This window comes from Ranitomeya variabilis, chromosome 3 (assembly GCF_051348905.1).
Source record: "Ranitomeya variabilis isolate aRanVar5 chromosome 3, aRanVar5.hap1, whole genome shotgun sequence".
Taxonomy (NCBI): domain Eukaryota; kingdom Metazoa; phylum Chordata; class Amphibia; order Anura; family Dendrobatidae; genus Ranitomeya; species Ranitomeya variabilis.
The window spans coordinates 11266152-11282093 of record NC_135234.1 but is presented as its reverse complement, the minus strand read 5'-3'; the positions used below and the strand labels follow the sequence as shown (position 1 = coordinate 11282093).

General features: G+C 43.8%; 1 protein-coding gene across 10 annotated transcripts in view; it reads right to left on the bottom strand.

Moving 5' to 3' along the window:
* Positions 1 to 15942, bottom strand: part of STXBP5L (syntaxin binding protein 5L) — a 358674-nt gene that overhangs the window by 46186 nt on the left and 296546 nt on the right. For all 10 annotated transcript variants that reach the window (XM_077293641.1, XM_077293643.1, XM_077293642.1 and 7 more), the window contains one exon: positions 3126 to 3191. In XM_077293641.1, coding sequence (XP_077149756.1) covers positions 3126 to 3191 — 66 coding nt within the window. The remainder of the gene's footprint in view (positions 1 to 3125; positions 3192 to 15942) is intronic.

Here is a 15942-nt window from a genome sequence, read left to right as displayed (position 1 = left end):
TGACATCCAAGCCCAACTTTTCATGCCAAAACCTCCATCAAGTCTACCAAAAGCATATAAGAAAACATGCTATGTCTCATGAGACCAAGGTGGAACTTTTTGGTCATAATTCCAAGAGTTGCAAAGCCAAGCTGAGATCACCATCCCCACAGGGAAGCATGGTGGGGCAGCACTGTGCTCTGGGGCTGTTTTTTGTCAGCTGGAACTGGGGAGAGAATTATGAACAGTCAATGAACCACTCCAGTCTGTCCTCAACTCTGCTGCCCGGCTAATCCGCCTCTCTCCTCGCTACTCCCCTGCTTCTCCCCTCTGCAAATCCCTCCACTGGCTCCCAATTCTCCAACGAATCCAGTTCAAACTACTAACACTGATCCACAAAGCCATCCACAACCTGTCCCTTCCCTATATCTCTGAACTAATCTCCCACTATCTTCCCTCACATATTCTTCGATCCTCCCAAGACCTCCTACTCTCTTCCACACTTATTTATTCCTCACACAACCGCCTCCAATATTTCTCCCGAATATCCCCCATCCTCTGGAATTCCACGTCTCAACACGTCCGATTATCCACCACCCTCGGATCCTTCAGACAGAACCTGAAAACCCATCTCTTCAGAAAAGCCTACAGCCTGCAATAACCATTCTGCCGCCTCACCACCACCCGAGCTGCCGCCTCACCAACCACCCGAGCTGCCGCCTCACCACCACCAGAGCTGCTGCCTCACCACCACCAGAGCTGCCACCTCACCACCAGAGCTGCAGCCTCACCACCACCATAGCTGCCGCCTCACCACCACCAGAGCTGCCGCCTCGCCACCACCAGAGCAGCCGCCTCACCACCACCAGAGCAGCCGCCTCACCACCACCAGAGCTGCCGCCTAACCACCACCAGAGCGGCCACTTCACCACCACCAGAGCAGCCGCCTCACCACCACCAGAGCTGCCACCTCATCAACACCAGAGCTGCCGTCTCACCACCACCCAAGCCGCCGCCTCACTACCACCAGAGCCGCCACCTCACCACCACAAGAGCAGCCGCCTCACCACCACCAGAGCTGCCGCCTCACCACCACCAGAGCTGCCGCCTCACCACCACCAGAGCCGCCGCCTCACCACCACCGCTGCCACCTCACCACCACCCGAGCTGCCGCCTCACCACCACCAGTGCTGCCGCCTCACCACAACTCGAGCTGCCGCCTCACCACCACCAGAGCTGCCGCCTCACCAACCACCAGAGCTGCCGCCTCACCAACCACCAGAGCTGCTGCCTCACCACCACCAGTGCTGCCGCCTCACCATAACTCGAGCTGCCGCCTCACCACCACCAGAGCTACTGCACCCCCAACCTTCTGTCTCTTCCCCATTATCCCGTAAAATGTACGTCCACAAGGACGGGGTCCTCTCCCCTCTGTACCAGTCTGTCATTGTTAGCTTTGTTTACTGTAAACGTTATCTATAACCCCGTATGTAACCCCTTCTCATGTACAGCACCATGGAATTAATGGTACTATATAAATAAATAATAGTTAATTTACCAGTTAATTTTACATCAAAACCTCCAGCTGAAGATTAAATTCACTTTTCAGCAGGACAACAACACTAAGTGACCTACAAATCAGCAACAGAACAAGTTCAACAGAAAAAGATAGAAGTTCTGGAATGGCCCTGCCTGACTCCAGACCTGAACACAAGAATCTCATTATTTCACTTCTTTCTTTTTCAAGTTCTTTCTTGTGCGACATTAAAGTTGGAAAAAGTTCTGAAATGATTCTATTTAAGATTTTCTTTACATTACAAAAATCTGGCACTTTAACCCCTTCCCAAGATCCGCCACATATGTACGTCACAATTTGGGAATGAGTGCAAGGCAGACAATGGCTGTGACTAGCATCGAAGATCTGTCTATAAAAGACATGATTATCAGCGAACCAGCATGGGGTGTGTCATTCTATCCGCTCATTGGCTGCCCGCAAGATGATCGCAGGGCGACGATGTGTTGCTATGACAGCCGAGGGTCTGTTGAAGACCTCCGTGCCTGTCATCATGGACCTCTGATGACATCCAGCCTGTGGCCAAGCTTCAAAGAAGATCAGGATTTTTGCTATATACAGCAATACTGTGGTACTGCTGTAATTAGTACAATGATCAGACGATCACAGGCTCAAAGTCCCCTAAGGGCACTAAGAAATACAGAATAAAAAAAGATAAAAAGCCTCTAAAAGTTCAAATCACTCCCTCTTCTCCCACATTAAAAATAGATATAAACATAAAAAAGATATTAATAAAATACAAAATATACTGTACACCTGTGATATCACCGCACTCATAAAAGGCTGATCTATAAAAATTACTTAACCCAATTGGTAAAAACCGTGAACTGAAAAAAAACTTAAATGCCAAGACTGCAACGCCACAAAAATGCTCTGAGAAGAGATCACAGTGTCATATCTGTCCCGATATGGAATCGATAAAAACATTTTCTCTCCAGCATCCTGGAGTGCTGCTTCTATTGAACACATCCAATAAATTGATTACATTTCTGATGTGGAGGCTCGCGTCTCCGCAAGAAAAATTAACCCTCTGTGGTCCTGAAAGACGTGCCTCACGTCAGTCTCCGCGGGCGACCATGCATGTATAGAGGACATGGGAGTTCTAGAAATCCCTTCCACTATGCTGTAACATCTGGCCGCCACGGGTTTGGTGCTGCATGAATCTGCAAATCCGCAGCAGTTCCTGATCGTGGGAACGTACCCTCATTATTCAGTTTGGCCAAAGTAAGTTTCACCTCTGAGCCGTTCCCGTCCCGCCTTTATAGCTATACCCCGAGTTTCTCTGGATCAGTCCTTTCGCCTTTGTACTGCGCTCTTTGCTGTGTTCTGCCTGGGCCCTCTGCAGCATAAGCCTGCAGCTATTGCACACTCCAACAATGACATCCTCATTATACTGTCCTAGTTATACACACATCTCTGTGACATCCTGACAGATCACTCTATCATCTGCACACACCTATGAGAGCATATAGTATGTATTAATGAGGGGGCAGCTGTGGAGACCCTCGCTGGAGAGGGCAGAGCACTTGCTGGACAGATGTGGCACCTATTGTAGGGAGCTTATCCCCTGTACCTGACGTGGGAGACTTGCAGCGATCCAGCTCCAGGGACACGGGGCTGTCTGCGAGTTCTGTCAGACCTGCAAGGAAAAACACTCATTGTTATAACGAGACAGAGGAGAAGGATTGTGAAGAGCCCCCCGAAGACCCTCCTGCACATAACACTTATCATTCACTTCCAAACCCCAAATAGTCAGAAATTATTCTCAGGTTTATAAATATTTGCAGGAAATAAAGCGACACGGGAGCTGCGTACACTTCATGTCTGGCCGCGGGGGCAGGGACCAGACCACTCATGATACATGGGGACGGTGCAGCAGAGTAGCGGTATTGTGAGATGGGAAATATCCGCCAGCTACAGAAAATGAGCCAGTACATAGGAAACGTACTGCAAAAGTCTGAGGCCATGAAAATGCTTCTGATCAGTCATCGTTATTTATGAAAAAGTGTTATCTGTACCGTTATAATTTAATGGAGAGACAAGGATGCAGCACTATCTGTGCCTATATCATTGAAGGGAGTGGCAGTGGCTGTACTACCTAAATCATTTCCAGGATACAACAGGAAACCGCACAAAATGTATTCACATTATTTGCAGTAGAGAAGGGGGGGGGAGGTCGGGGGTAGCACTATCCGTACCTATATCATTGAAGAGAAGAAACAAACACACAGTACTATCTCTACCTACATAACTTAGAGAAAGGCAGGCAATACTACTATATGTGTATCTACGGTACATAATTTACAGGTAGAGACAGGGAGGCAGTACTATATATATATATATATATATATATATATATATATATATATATATATATATATATATATATATTTAACAGATAGGCAGTACTATCTGTAACTATGTCATGTACAGAAAGAGATAGGGAGGCAGCACTATCTGTTCGTACATAAGGTATGGAAAGAGACAGGGAGGCAGCACTATCTGTTCGTACATAAGGTATGGAAAGAGACAGGGAGGGAGTACTATCTGTAACTATCATGTATAGAAAGAGATAGAGAAGCAGAACTATCTGTAACTACATCATTTACAAAAAGAAACATGGAGGCAGTGCTCTCAGCAACTATGTCATGTACAGAAAGAGATAGGGAGACACTATTATCTGTAGCTACATCAATTACATGAGCAATAGGCAGGCAGTAAAATCTGTGCCTAAATCATTTACAAAATAAGCAGACTGTACAGGAGAGATGCACACAAGAAAGCAGTACTACAAGAACAGGGAGGCAGTACTATCTGAAACTATACGGTGACCAGAAAAATGCACACAGGAAAATTGCCCACATGAAAAATGCACACAGGAAAAATGCACACAGGAAAATTCCCCACACGGAAAATTCCCCACACGGAATATTCCCCACACGGAAAATTCCCCACACGGAAAATTCCCCACACGGAAAATTCCCCACACGGAAAATTCCCCACATGGAAAATTGTCAATTACAGCATCACAAAAGTTTCAGATCTATGATATTTCAGGTGCAAGGTGAGGATGTTCACATGATAAGTGATCAACTTGTGATTTACAGCTGACCTAGTGCAAAACTGCAAAAATGATGATCTGTGATCTGCAGCAGTCTGTCATTATCAGCAATAGATAGATCTAGTCTGCTCTCATCTCTCACTGATTCTGCCTTACTCCTCACACCAGCCCAGAGCAGCACAGGCAGAACCAGCAGCAGTGTGATCCAGAGGAGCCATCACTGCTATCAGTACACACAAAAGAATCGCTGCTGCTGGCAGAGATATTTGGTCCTGGAAGCCCAGAAGGCACAGCAGAAAGGTGAGATCCTGTCACTTGTACCACTTTGTGTTCTTGCTGAGAATGTATGATGTGCTTTTGCAGTGGAGTCCGATGGGCCCCAGTGCGAAATTTGGCCCTTCCCCCCCCACACACCCACACACACTTTCGTCAGATGTATGGGCCCCTGTAGTGTTCTAAATTCTATAAAGACGTATGAATTGCCCCCCCCCCCCCTTCGTTATGTAGTAATGTCCCCCATACTGGTATATATGCCCATCATCCTGGTGAATATGTCTGCATCCTGGTATATATGTCCTAATGCTGGTATATATGGTCCCCATCCTAGTATGTATGGTCCACATGATCTCCATCCTGGTATTTATGCCCCCTTTCTGGTATATATGTCCCTATCCTGGTTTACATGGTCCCCAATCCTAGGCTGTGTGCACACGTAGGAAATGTGGTGCAGAATTTTCTGCACTAAATCTGCATCTCCTGGCAGAATCCACAGGTGCGTTTTTTATGCGTTTTTAGTGCGTTTTTTATGCGTTTTTTGTGCAGCTTTTGTGCAGATTTTACCACTGCAGATTTCTATTAATGGAGGGGTGCAGAAACGCTGCAGAAACGCACAAAAGAAGTCACATGCACTTCTTTGAAATCTGCAGCATTTCTGCGCAGATTTTTCTGCACCATGTGCACAGCTTTTTTTTTTTCACATTGATTTACATTGTACTGTAAATCACCAGCATTAGGACATATATACCAGGATGCAGACATATTCACCAGGATGATGGGCATATGTACCAGTATGGGGGACATTACTACATAATGAAGGGGGAGGGGGGCAATTCATTCGTGTTTATAGAATTTAGAACACTACAGGGGCCCATACATCTGATCAATGTGTGTGTGGGGGGGGAAGGGTCAAATTTCGCACTGGGGCCCATCGGACTCCACTGCAAAAGCACATCATACATTCTCAGCAAGAACACAAAGTGGTACAAGTGACAGGATCTCACCTTTCTGCTGTGCCTTCTGGGCTTCCAGGACCAAATATCTCTGCCAGCAGCAGCGATTCTTTTGTGTGTACTGATAGCAGTGATGGCTCCTCTGGATCACACTGCTGCTGGTTCTGCCTGTGCTGCTGTTCTGGACTGGTGGGAGGAGTAAGGCAGAATCAGTGAGAGATGAGAGCAGACTAGATCTATCTAGTGCTGAGAATGACAGACTGCTGCAGATCACAGATCATAATTTTTGCAGTTTTGCACTAGGTCAACTGTAAATCACAAGTTGATCACATATTATGTGAACATCCTCACCTTGCACCTGAAATATCATAGATCTGAAACTTGTGTGATGCTGTAATTGACAATTTTCCACGTGGGGAATTTTCCGTGTGGGGAATTTTCCATGTGGGGAATTTTCCGTGTGGGGAATATTCCGTGTGGGGAATTTTCCGTGTGGGGAATTTTCCTGTGGGCATTTTTCATGTGGGCAATTTTCCTGTGTGCAATTTTCCTGTGTGCATTTTTCAGGAAACCAGGCAGAACATACAGTCTCTCCCTGTAAATACTGTAGGTACAAATAGTACTACCTCCCAGTCACTCCCTGTAAATACTGTAGGTACAAATAGTACTGCCTCCCAGTCTCTCCCTGTAAATACTGTAGGTACAAATAGTACTGCCTCCCAGTCTCTCCCTGTAAATATTGTAGGTACAAATAGTACTGCCTCCCAGTCTCTCCCTGTAAATATTGTAGGTACAAATAGTACTGCCTCTCAGTCTCTCCCTGTAAATATTAAAGGTACAAATAGTACTGCCTCCCAGTCTCTCCCTGTAAATACTGTAGGTACAAATAGTACTGCCTCCCAGTCTCTCCCTGTAAATATTGTAGGTACAAATAGTACTGCCTCCCAGTCTCTCCCTGTAAATATTAAAGGTACAAATAGTACTGCCTCCCAGTCTCTCCCTGTAAATATTGTAGGTACAAATAGTACTGCCTCCCAGTCTTTCCCTGTAAATATTGTAGGTACAAATAGTACTGCCTCCCAGTCTCTCCCTGTAAATATTAAAGGTACAAATAGTACTGCCTCCCAGTCTCTCCCTGTAAATATTGTAGGTACAAATAGTACTGCCTCCCAGTCTCTCCCTGTAAATATTGTAGGTGCAAATAGTACTGCCTCCCAGTCTCTCCCTGTAAATATTGTAGGTACAAATAGTACTGCCTCCCAGTCACTCCCTGTAAATATTGTAGGTGCAAATAGTACTGCCTCCCAGTCTCTCCCTGTAAATATTGTAGGTACAAATAGTACTGCCTCCCAGTCTCTCCCTGTAAATATTGTAGGTACAAATAGTACTGCCTCCCAGTCTCTCCCTGTAAATATTGTAGGTACAAATAGTACTGCCTCCCAGTCACTCCCTGTAAATATTGTAGGTACAAATAGTACTGCCTCCCAGTCTCTCCCTGTAAATATTGTAGGTACAAATAGTACTGCCTCCCAGTCTCTCCCTGTAAATATTAAAGGTACAAATAGTACTGCCTCACAGTCACTCCCTGTAAATATTGTAGGCACAAATAGTACTGCCTCCCAGTCTCTCCCTGTAAATATTATAGGTACAAATAGTACTGCCTCCTAGTCTCTCCCTGTAAATATTGTAGGTGCAAATAGTGCCTCCCAGTCTCTCCCTGTAAATATTGTAGGTACAAATAGTACTGCCTCCCAGTCTCTCCCTGTAAATATTAAAGGTACAAATAGTACTGCCTCCCAGTCTCTCCCTGTAAATATTGTAGGTACAAATAGTACTGCCTCCCAGTCTCTCCCTGTAAATATTGTAGGTACAAATAGTACTGCCTCTCAGTCTCTCCCTGTAAATATTGTAGGTACAAATAGTACTGCCTCTCAGTCTCTCCCTGTAAATATTGTAGGTACAAATAGTACTGCCTCCCAGTCTCTCCCTGTAAATATTGTAGGTACAAATAGTACTGCCTCCCAGTCTCTCCCTGTAAATATTGTAGGTACAAATAGTACTGCCTCCCAGTCTCTCTCTGTAAATATTGTAGGTACAAATAGTACTGCCTCCCAGTCACTCCCTGTAAATATTGTAGGTACAAATAGTACTGCCTCCCAGTCTCTCCCTGTAAATATTGTAGGTACAAATAGTACTGCCTCCCAGTCTCTCCCTGTAAATATTGTAGGTGCAAATAGTACTGCCTCTCAGTCTCTCCCTGTAAATATTGTAGGTACAAATAGTACTGCCTCCCAGTCTCTCCCTGTAAATATTGTAGGTGCAAATAGTACTGCCTCCCAGTCTCTCCCTGTAAATATTGAAGGTACAAATAGTACTGCCTCCCAGTCTCTCCCAGTAAATATTGTAGGTACAAATAGTACTGCCTCCCAGTCTCTCCCTGTAAATATTGTAGGTGCAAATAGTACTGCCTCCCAGTCTCTCCCTGTAAATATTGTAGGTACAAATAGTACTGCCTCTCAGTCTCTCCCTGTAAATATTGTAGGTACAAATAGTACTGCCTCTCAGTCTCTCCCTGTAAATATTGTAGGTACAAATAGTACTACCTCCCAGTCTCTCCCTGTAAATATTGTAGGTGCAAATAGTGCCTCCCAGTCTCTCCCTGTAAATATTGTAGGTACAAATAGTACTGCCTCCCAGTCTCTCCCTGTAAATATTGTAGGTACAAATAGTACTGCCTCCCAGTCTCTCCCTGTAAATATTGTAGGTGCAAATAGTACTACCTCCCAGTCTCTCCCTGTAAATATTGTAGGTGCAAATAGTGCCTCCCAGTCTCTCCCTGTAAATATTGTAGGTACAAATAGTACTGCCTCCCAGTCACTCCCTGTAAATATTGTAGGTACAAATAGTACTGCCTCCCAGTCTCTCCCTGTAAATATTGTAGGTACAAATAGTACTGCCTCCCAGTCTCTCCCTGTAAATATTGTAGGTACAAATAGTACTGCCTCCCAGTCTCTCCCTGTAAATATTGTAGGTACAAATAGTACTACCTCCCAGTCTCTCCCTGTAAATATTGTAGGTGCAAATAGTGCCTCCCAGTCTCTCCCTGTAAATATTGTAGGTACAAATAGTACTGCCTCTCAGTCTCTCCCTGTAAATATTGTAGGTACAAATAGTACTGCCTCCCAGTCTCTCCCTGTAAATATTGTAGGTACAAATAGTACTGCCTCTCAGTCTCTCCCTGTAAATATTGTAGGTACAAATAGTACTGCCTCCCAGTCTCTCCCTGTAAATACTGTAGGTACAAATAGTACTGCCTCCCAGTCTCTCCCTGTAAATATTGTAGGTACAAATAGTACTGCCTCCCAGTCTCTCCCTGTAAATATTGTAGGTACAAATAGTACTGCCTCCCAGTCTCTCCCTGTAAATATTGTAGGTACAAATAGTACTACCTCCCAGTCTCTCCCTGTAAATATTGTAGGTGCAAATAGTGCCTCCCAGTCTCTCCCTGTAAATATTGTAGGTACAAATAGTACTGCCTCTCAGTCTCTCCCTGTAAATATTGTAGGTACAAATAGTACTGCCTCCCAGTCTCTCCCTGTAAATATTGTAGGTACAAATAGTACTGCCTCTCAGTCTCTCCCTGTAAATATTGTAGGTACAAATAGTACTGCCTCCCAGTCTCTCCCTGTAAATACTGTAGGTACAAATAGTACTGCCTCCCAGTCTCTCCCTGTAAATACTGTAGGTACAAATAGTACTGCCTCCCAGTCTCTCCCTGTAAATACTGTAGGTACAAATAGTACTGCCTCCCAGTCTCTCCCTGTAAATACTGTAGGTACAAATAGTACTGCCTCCCAGTCACTCCCTGTAAATACTGTAGGTACAAATAGTACTGCCTCCCAGTCACTCCCTGTAAATATTGTAGGTACAAATAGTGCTGCCTCCCAGTCTCTCTCTGTAAATATTGTAGGTACAAATAGTACTGCCTCCCAGTCTCTCCCTGTAAATATTGTAGGTACAAATAGTACTGCCTCTCAGTCTCTCCCTGTAAATATTGTAGGTGCAAATAGTACTGCCTCCCAGTCTCTCCCTGTAAATATTGTAGGTGCAAATAGTACTGCCTCCCAGTCTCTCCCTGTAAATATTGTAGGTACAAATAGTACTGCCTCCCAGTCACTCCCTGTAAATATTGTAGGTACAAATAGTACTGCCTCTCAGTCTCTCCCTGTAAATATTGTAGGTACAAATAGTACTGCCTCCCAGTCTCTCCCTGTAAATATTGTAGGTACAAATAGTACTGCCTCCCAGTCACTCCCTGTAAATACTGTAGGTACAAATAGTACTGCCTCCCAGTCTCTCCCTGTAAATATTGTAGGTACAAATAGTACTGCCTCTCAGTCTCTCCCTGTAAATATTGTAGGTGCAAATAGTACTGCCTCTCAGTCTCTCCCTGTAAATATTGTAGGTGCAAATAGTACTGCCTCCCAGTCACTCCCTGTAAATATTGTAGGTACAAATAGTACTGCCTCCCAGTCTCTCCCTGTAAATATTGTAGGTACAAATAGTACTGCCTCCCAGTCTCTCCCTGTAAATATTGTAGGTACAAATAGTATTACCTCCCAGTCTCTCCCTGTAAATATTGTAGGTACAAATAGTACTGCCTCCCAGTCACTCCCTGTAAATACTGTAGGTACAAATAGTACTGCCTTCCAGTCACTCCCTGTAAATAATGTAGGTACAAATAGTACTGCCTCCCAGTCTCTCCCTGTAAATATTGTAGGTACAAATAGTACTGCCTCCCAGTCTCTCCCTGTAAATATTGTAGGTACAAATAGTACTGCCTCTCAGTCTCTCCCTGTAAATATTGTAGGTGCAAATAGTACTGCCTCTCAGTCTCTCCCTGTAAATATTGTAGGTACAAATAGTACTGCCTCCCAGTCTCTCCCTGTAAATATTGTAGGTACAAATAGTACTGCCTCCCAGTCACTCCCTGTAAATATTGTAGGTACAAATAGTACTGCCTCCCAGTCTCTCCCTGTAAATATTGTAGGTACAAATAGTACTGCCTCCCAGTCTCTCCCTGTAACATAGTAACATAGTTAGTAAGGCCGAAAAAAGACATTTGTCCATCCAGTTCAGCCTATATTCCTATATTCCATCATAATAAATCCCCTGATCTACATCCTTCTACAGAACCTAATAATTGTATGATACAATATTGTTCTGCTCCAGGAAGACATCCAGGCCTCTCTTGAACCCCTCGACTGAGTTCGCCATCACCACCTCCTCAGGCAAGCAATTCCAGATTCTCACTGCCCTAACAGTAAAGAATCCTCTTCTATGTTGGTGGAAAAACCTTCTCTCCTCCAGACGCAAAGAATGCCCCCTTGTGCCCGTCACCTTCCTTGGTATAAACAGATCCTCAGCGAGATATTTGTATTGTCCCCTTATATACTTATACATGGTTATTAGATCGCCTCTCAGTCGTCTTTTTTCTAGACTAAATAATCCTAATTTCGCTAATCTATCTGGGTATTGTAGTTCTCCCATCCCCTTTATTAACTTTGTTGCCCTCCTTTGTACTCTCTCTAGTTCCATTATATCCTTCCTGAGCACCATAAATACTGTAAATACTGTAGGTACAAATAGTACTGCCTCCCAGTCTCTCCCTGTAAATATTGTAGGTACAAATAGTACTGCCTCCCAGTCTCTCTCTGTAAATATTGTAGGTACAAATAGTACTGCCTCCCAGTCTCTCCCTGTAAATATTGTAGGTACAAATAGTACTGCCTCTCAGTCACTCCCTGTAAATATTGTAGGTACAAATAGTACTGCCTCCCAGTCTCTCCCTGTAAATATTGTAGGTACAAATAGTACTGCCTCCCAGTCACTCCCTGTAAATATTGTAGGTACAAATAGTACTGCCTCCCAGTCTCTCTCTGTAAATATTGTAGGTACAAATAGTACTGCCTCTCAGTCACTCCCTGTAAATATTGTAGGTACAAATAGTACTGCCTCCCAGTCTCTCCCTGTAAATATTGTAGGTACAAATAGTACTGCCTCTCAGTCACTCCCTGTAAATATTGTAGGTACAAATAGTACTGCCTCCCAGTCTCTCCCTGTAAATATTGTAGGTACAAATAGTACTACCTCCTAGTATTTCCCTGTAAATATTGTAGGTACAAATAGTACTGCCTCTCAGTCTCTCCCTGTAAATATTGTAGGTACAAATAGTACTACCTCCTAGTATTTCCCTGTAAATATTGTAGGTACAAATAGTACTGCCTCCCAGTCTCTCCCTGAAAATATTGTAGGTACAAATAGTACTGCCTCCCAGTCTCTCCCTGGAAATATTGTAGGTACAAATAGTACTGCCTCCCAGTCTCTCCCTGGAAATATTGTAGGTACAAATAGTACTGCCTCCCAGTCTCTCCCTGTAAATACTGTAGGTACAAATAGTACTGCCTCCCAGTCACTCCCTGGAAATATTGTAGGTACAAATAGTACTGCCTCCCAGTCACTCCCTGTAAATATTGTAGGTACAAAAAGTACTGCCTCCCAGTCACTCCCTGTAAATATTGTAGGTACAAATAGTACTGCCTCTCAGTCTCTCCCTGTAAATATTGTAGGTACAAATAGTACTGCCTCCCAGTCACTCCCTGTAAATATTGTAGGTACAAATAGTACTGCCTCCCAGTCTCTCCCAGTAAATATTGTAGGTACAAATAGTACTGCCTCCCAGTCTCTCCCTGTAAATATTGTAGGTACAAATAGTACTGCCTCCCAGTCTCTCCCAGTAAATATTGTAGGTACAAATAGTACTGCCTCCCAGTCTCTCCCTGTAAATATTGTAGGTGCAAATAGTACTGCCTCCCAGTCTCTCCCTGTAAATATTGTAGGTACAAATAGTACTGCCTCTCAGTCTCTCCCTGTAAATATTGTAGGTACAAATAGTACTGCCTCTCAGTCTCTCCCTGTAAATATTGTAGGTACAAATAGTACTACCTCCCAGTCTCTCCCTGTAAATATTGTAGGTGCAAATAGTGCCTCCCAGTCTCTCCCTGTAAATATTGTAGGTACAAATAGTACTGCCTCCCAGTCTCTCCCTGTAAATATTGTAGGTACAAATAGTACTGCCTCCCAGTCTCTCCCTGTAAATATTGTAGGTGCAAATAGTACTACCTCCCAGTCTCTCCCTGTAAATATTGTAGGTGCAAATAGTGCCTCCCAGTCTCTCCCTGTAAATATTGTAGGTACAAATAGTACTGCCTCCCAGTCACTCCCTGTAAATATTGTAGGTACAAAAAGTACTGCCTCCCAGTCTCTCCCTGTAAATATTGTAGGTACAAATAGTACTGCCTCCCAGTCTCTCCCTGTAAATATTGTAGGTACAAATAGTACTGCCTCCCAGTCTCTCCCTGTAAATATTGTAGGTACAAATAGTACTACCTCCCAGTCTCTCCCTGTAAATATTGTAGGTGCAAATAGTGCCTCCCAGTCTCTCCCTGTAAATATTGTAGGTACAAATAGTACTGCCTCTCAGTCTCTCCCTGTAAATATTGTAGGTACAAATAGTACTGCCTCCCAGTCTCTCCCTGTAAATATTGTAGGTACAAATAGTACTGCCTCCCAGTCTCTCCCTGTAAATATTGTAGGTACAAATAGTACTGCCTCTCAGTCTCTCCCTGTAAATATTGTAGGTACAAATAGTACTGCCTCCCAGTCTCTCCCTGTAAATATTGTAGGTACAAATAGTACTGCCTCTCAGTCTCTCCCTGTAAATATTGTAGGTACAAATAGTACTGCCTCCCAGTCTCTCCCTGTAAATACTGTAGGTACAAATAGTACTGCCTCCCAGTCTCTCCCTGTAAATACTGTAGGTACAAATAGTACTGCCTCCCAGTCTCTCCCTGTAAATACTGTAGGTACAAATAGTACTGCCTCCCAGTCACTCCCTGTAAATACTGTAGGTACAAATAGTACTGCCTCCCAGTCACTCCCTGTAAATATTGTAGGTACAAATAGTGCTGCCTCCCAGTCTCTCTCTGTAAATATTGTAGGTACAAATAGTACTGCCTCCCAGTCTCTCCCTGTAAATATTGTAGGTACAAATAGTACTGCCTCTCAGTCTCTCCCTGTAAATATTGTAGGTGCAAATAGTACTGCCTCCCAGTCTCTCCCTGTAAATATTGTAGGTGCAAATAGTACTGCCTCCCAGTCTCTCCCTGTAAATATTGTAGGTACAAATAGTACTGCCTCCCAGTCACTCCCTGTAAATATTGTAGGTACAAATAGTACTGCCTCTCAGTCTCTCCCTGTAAATATTGTAGGTACAAATAGTACTGCCTCCCAGTCTCTCCCTGTAAATATTGTAGGTACAAATAGTACTGCCTCCCAGTCACTCCCTGTAAATACTGTAGGTACAAATAGTACTGCCTCCCAGTCTCTCCCTGTAAATATTGTAGGTACAAATAGTACTGCCTCTCAGTCTCTCCCTGTAAATATTGTAGGTGCAAATAGTACTGCCTCTCAGTCTCTCCCTGTAAATATTGTAGGTGCAAATAGTACTGCCTCCCAGTCTCTCCCTGTAAATATTGTAGGTACAAATAGTATTACCTCCCAGTCTCTCCCTGTAAATATTGTAGGTACAAATAGTACTGCCTCCCAGTCACTCCCTGTAAATACTGTAGGTACAAATAGTACTGCCTTCCAGTCACTCCCTGTAAATAATGTAGGTACAAATAGTACTGCCTCCCAGTCTCTCCCTGTAAATATTGTAGGTACAAATAGTACTGCCTCCCAGTCTCTCCCTGTAAATATTGTAGGTACAAATAGTACTGCCTCTCAGTCTCTCCCTGTAAATATTGTAGGTGCAAATAGTACTGCCTCTCAGTCTCTCCCTGTAAATATTGTAGGTACAAATAGTACTGCCTCCCAGTCTCTCCCTGTAAATATTGTAGGTACAAATAGTACTGCCTCCCAGTCACTCCCTGTAAATATTGTAGGTACAAATAGTACTGCCTCCCAGTCTCTCCCTGTAAATATTGTAGGTACAAATAGTACTGCCTCCCAGTCTCTCCCTGTAACATAGTAACATAGTTAGTAAGGCCGAAAAAAGACATTTGTCCATCCAGTTCAGCCTATATTCCTATATTCCATCATAATAAATCCCCTGATCTACATCCTTCTACAGAACCTAATAATTGTATGATACAATATTGTTCTGCTCCAGGAAGACATCCAGGCCTCTCTTGAACCCCTCGACTGAGTTCGCCATCACCACCTCCTCAGGCAAGCAATTCCAGATTCTCACTGCCCTAACAGTAAAGAATCCTCTTCTATGTTGGTGGAAAAACCTTCTCTCCTCCAGACGCAAAGAATGCCCCCTTGTGCCCGTCACCTTCCTTGGTATAAACAGATCCTCAGCGAGATATTTGTATTGTCCCCTTATATACTTATACATGGTTATTAGATCGCCTCTCAGTCGTCTTTTTTCTAGACTAAATAATCCTAATTTCGCTAATCTATCTGGGTATTGTAGTTCTCCCATCCCCTTTATTAACTTTGTTGCCCTCCTTTGTACTCTCTCTAGTTCCATTATATCCTTCCTGAGCACCATAAATACTGTAAATACTGTAGGTACAAATAGTACTGCCTCCCAGTCTCTCCCTGTAAATATTGTAGGTACAAATAGTACTGCCTCCCAGTCTCTCTCTGTAAATATTGTAGGTACAAATAGTACTGCCTCCCAGTCTCTCCCTGTAAATATTGTAGGTACAAATAGTACTGCCTCTCAGTCACTCCCTGTAAATATTGTAGGTACAAATAGTACTGCCTCCCAGTCTCTCCCTGTAAATATTGTAGGTACAAATAGTACTGCCTCCCAGTCTCTCCCTGTAAATATTGTAGGTACAAATAGTACTGCCTCCCAGTCACTCCCTGTAAATATTGTAGGTACAAATAGTACTGCCTCCCAGTCTCTCTCTGTAAATATTGTAGGTACAAATAGTACTGCCTCTCAGTCTCTCCCTGTAAATATTGTAGGTACAAATAGTACTGCCTCCCAGTCTCTCCCTGTAAATATTGTAGGTACAAATAGT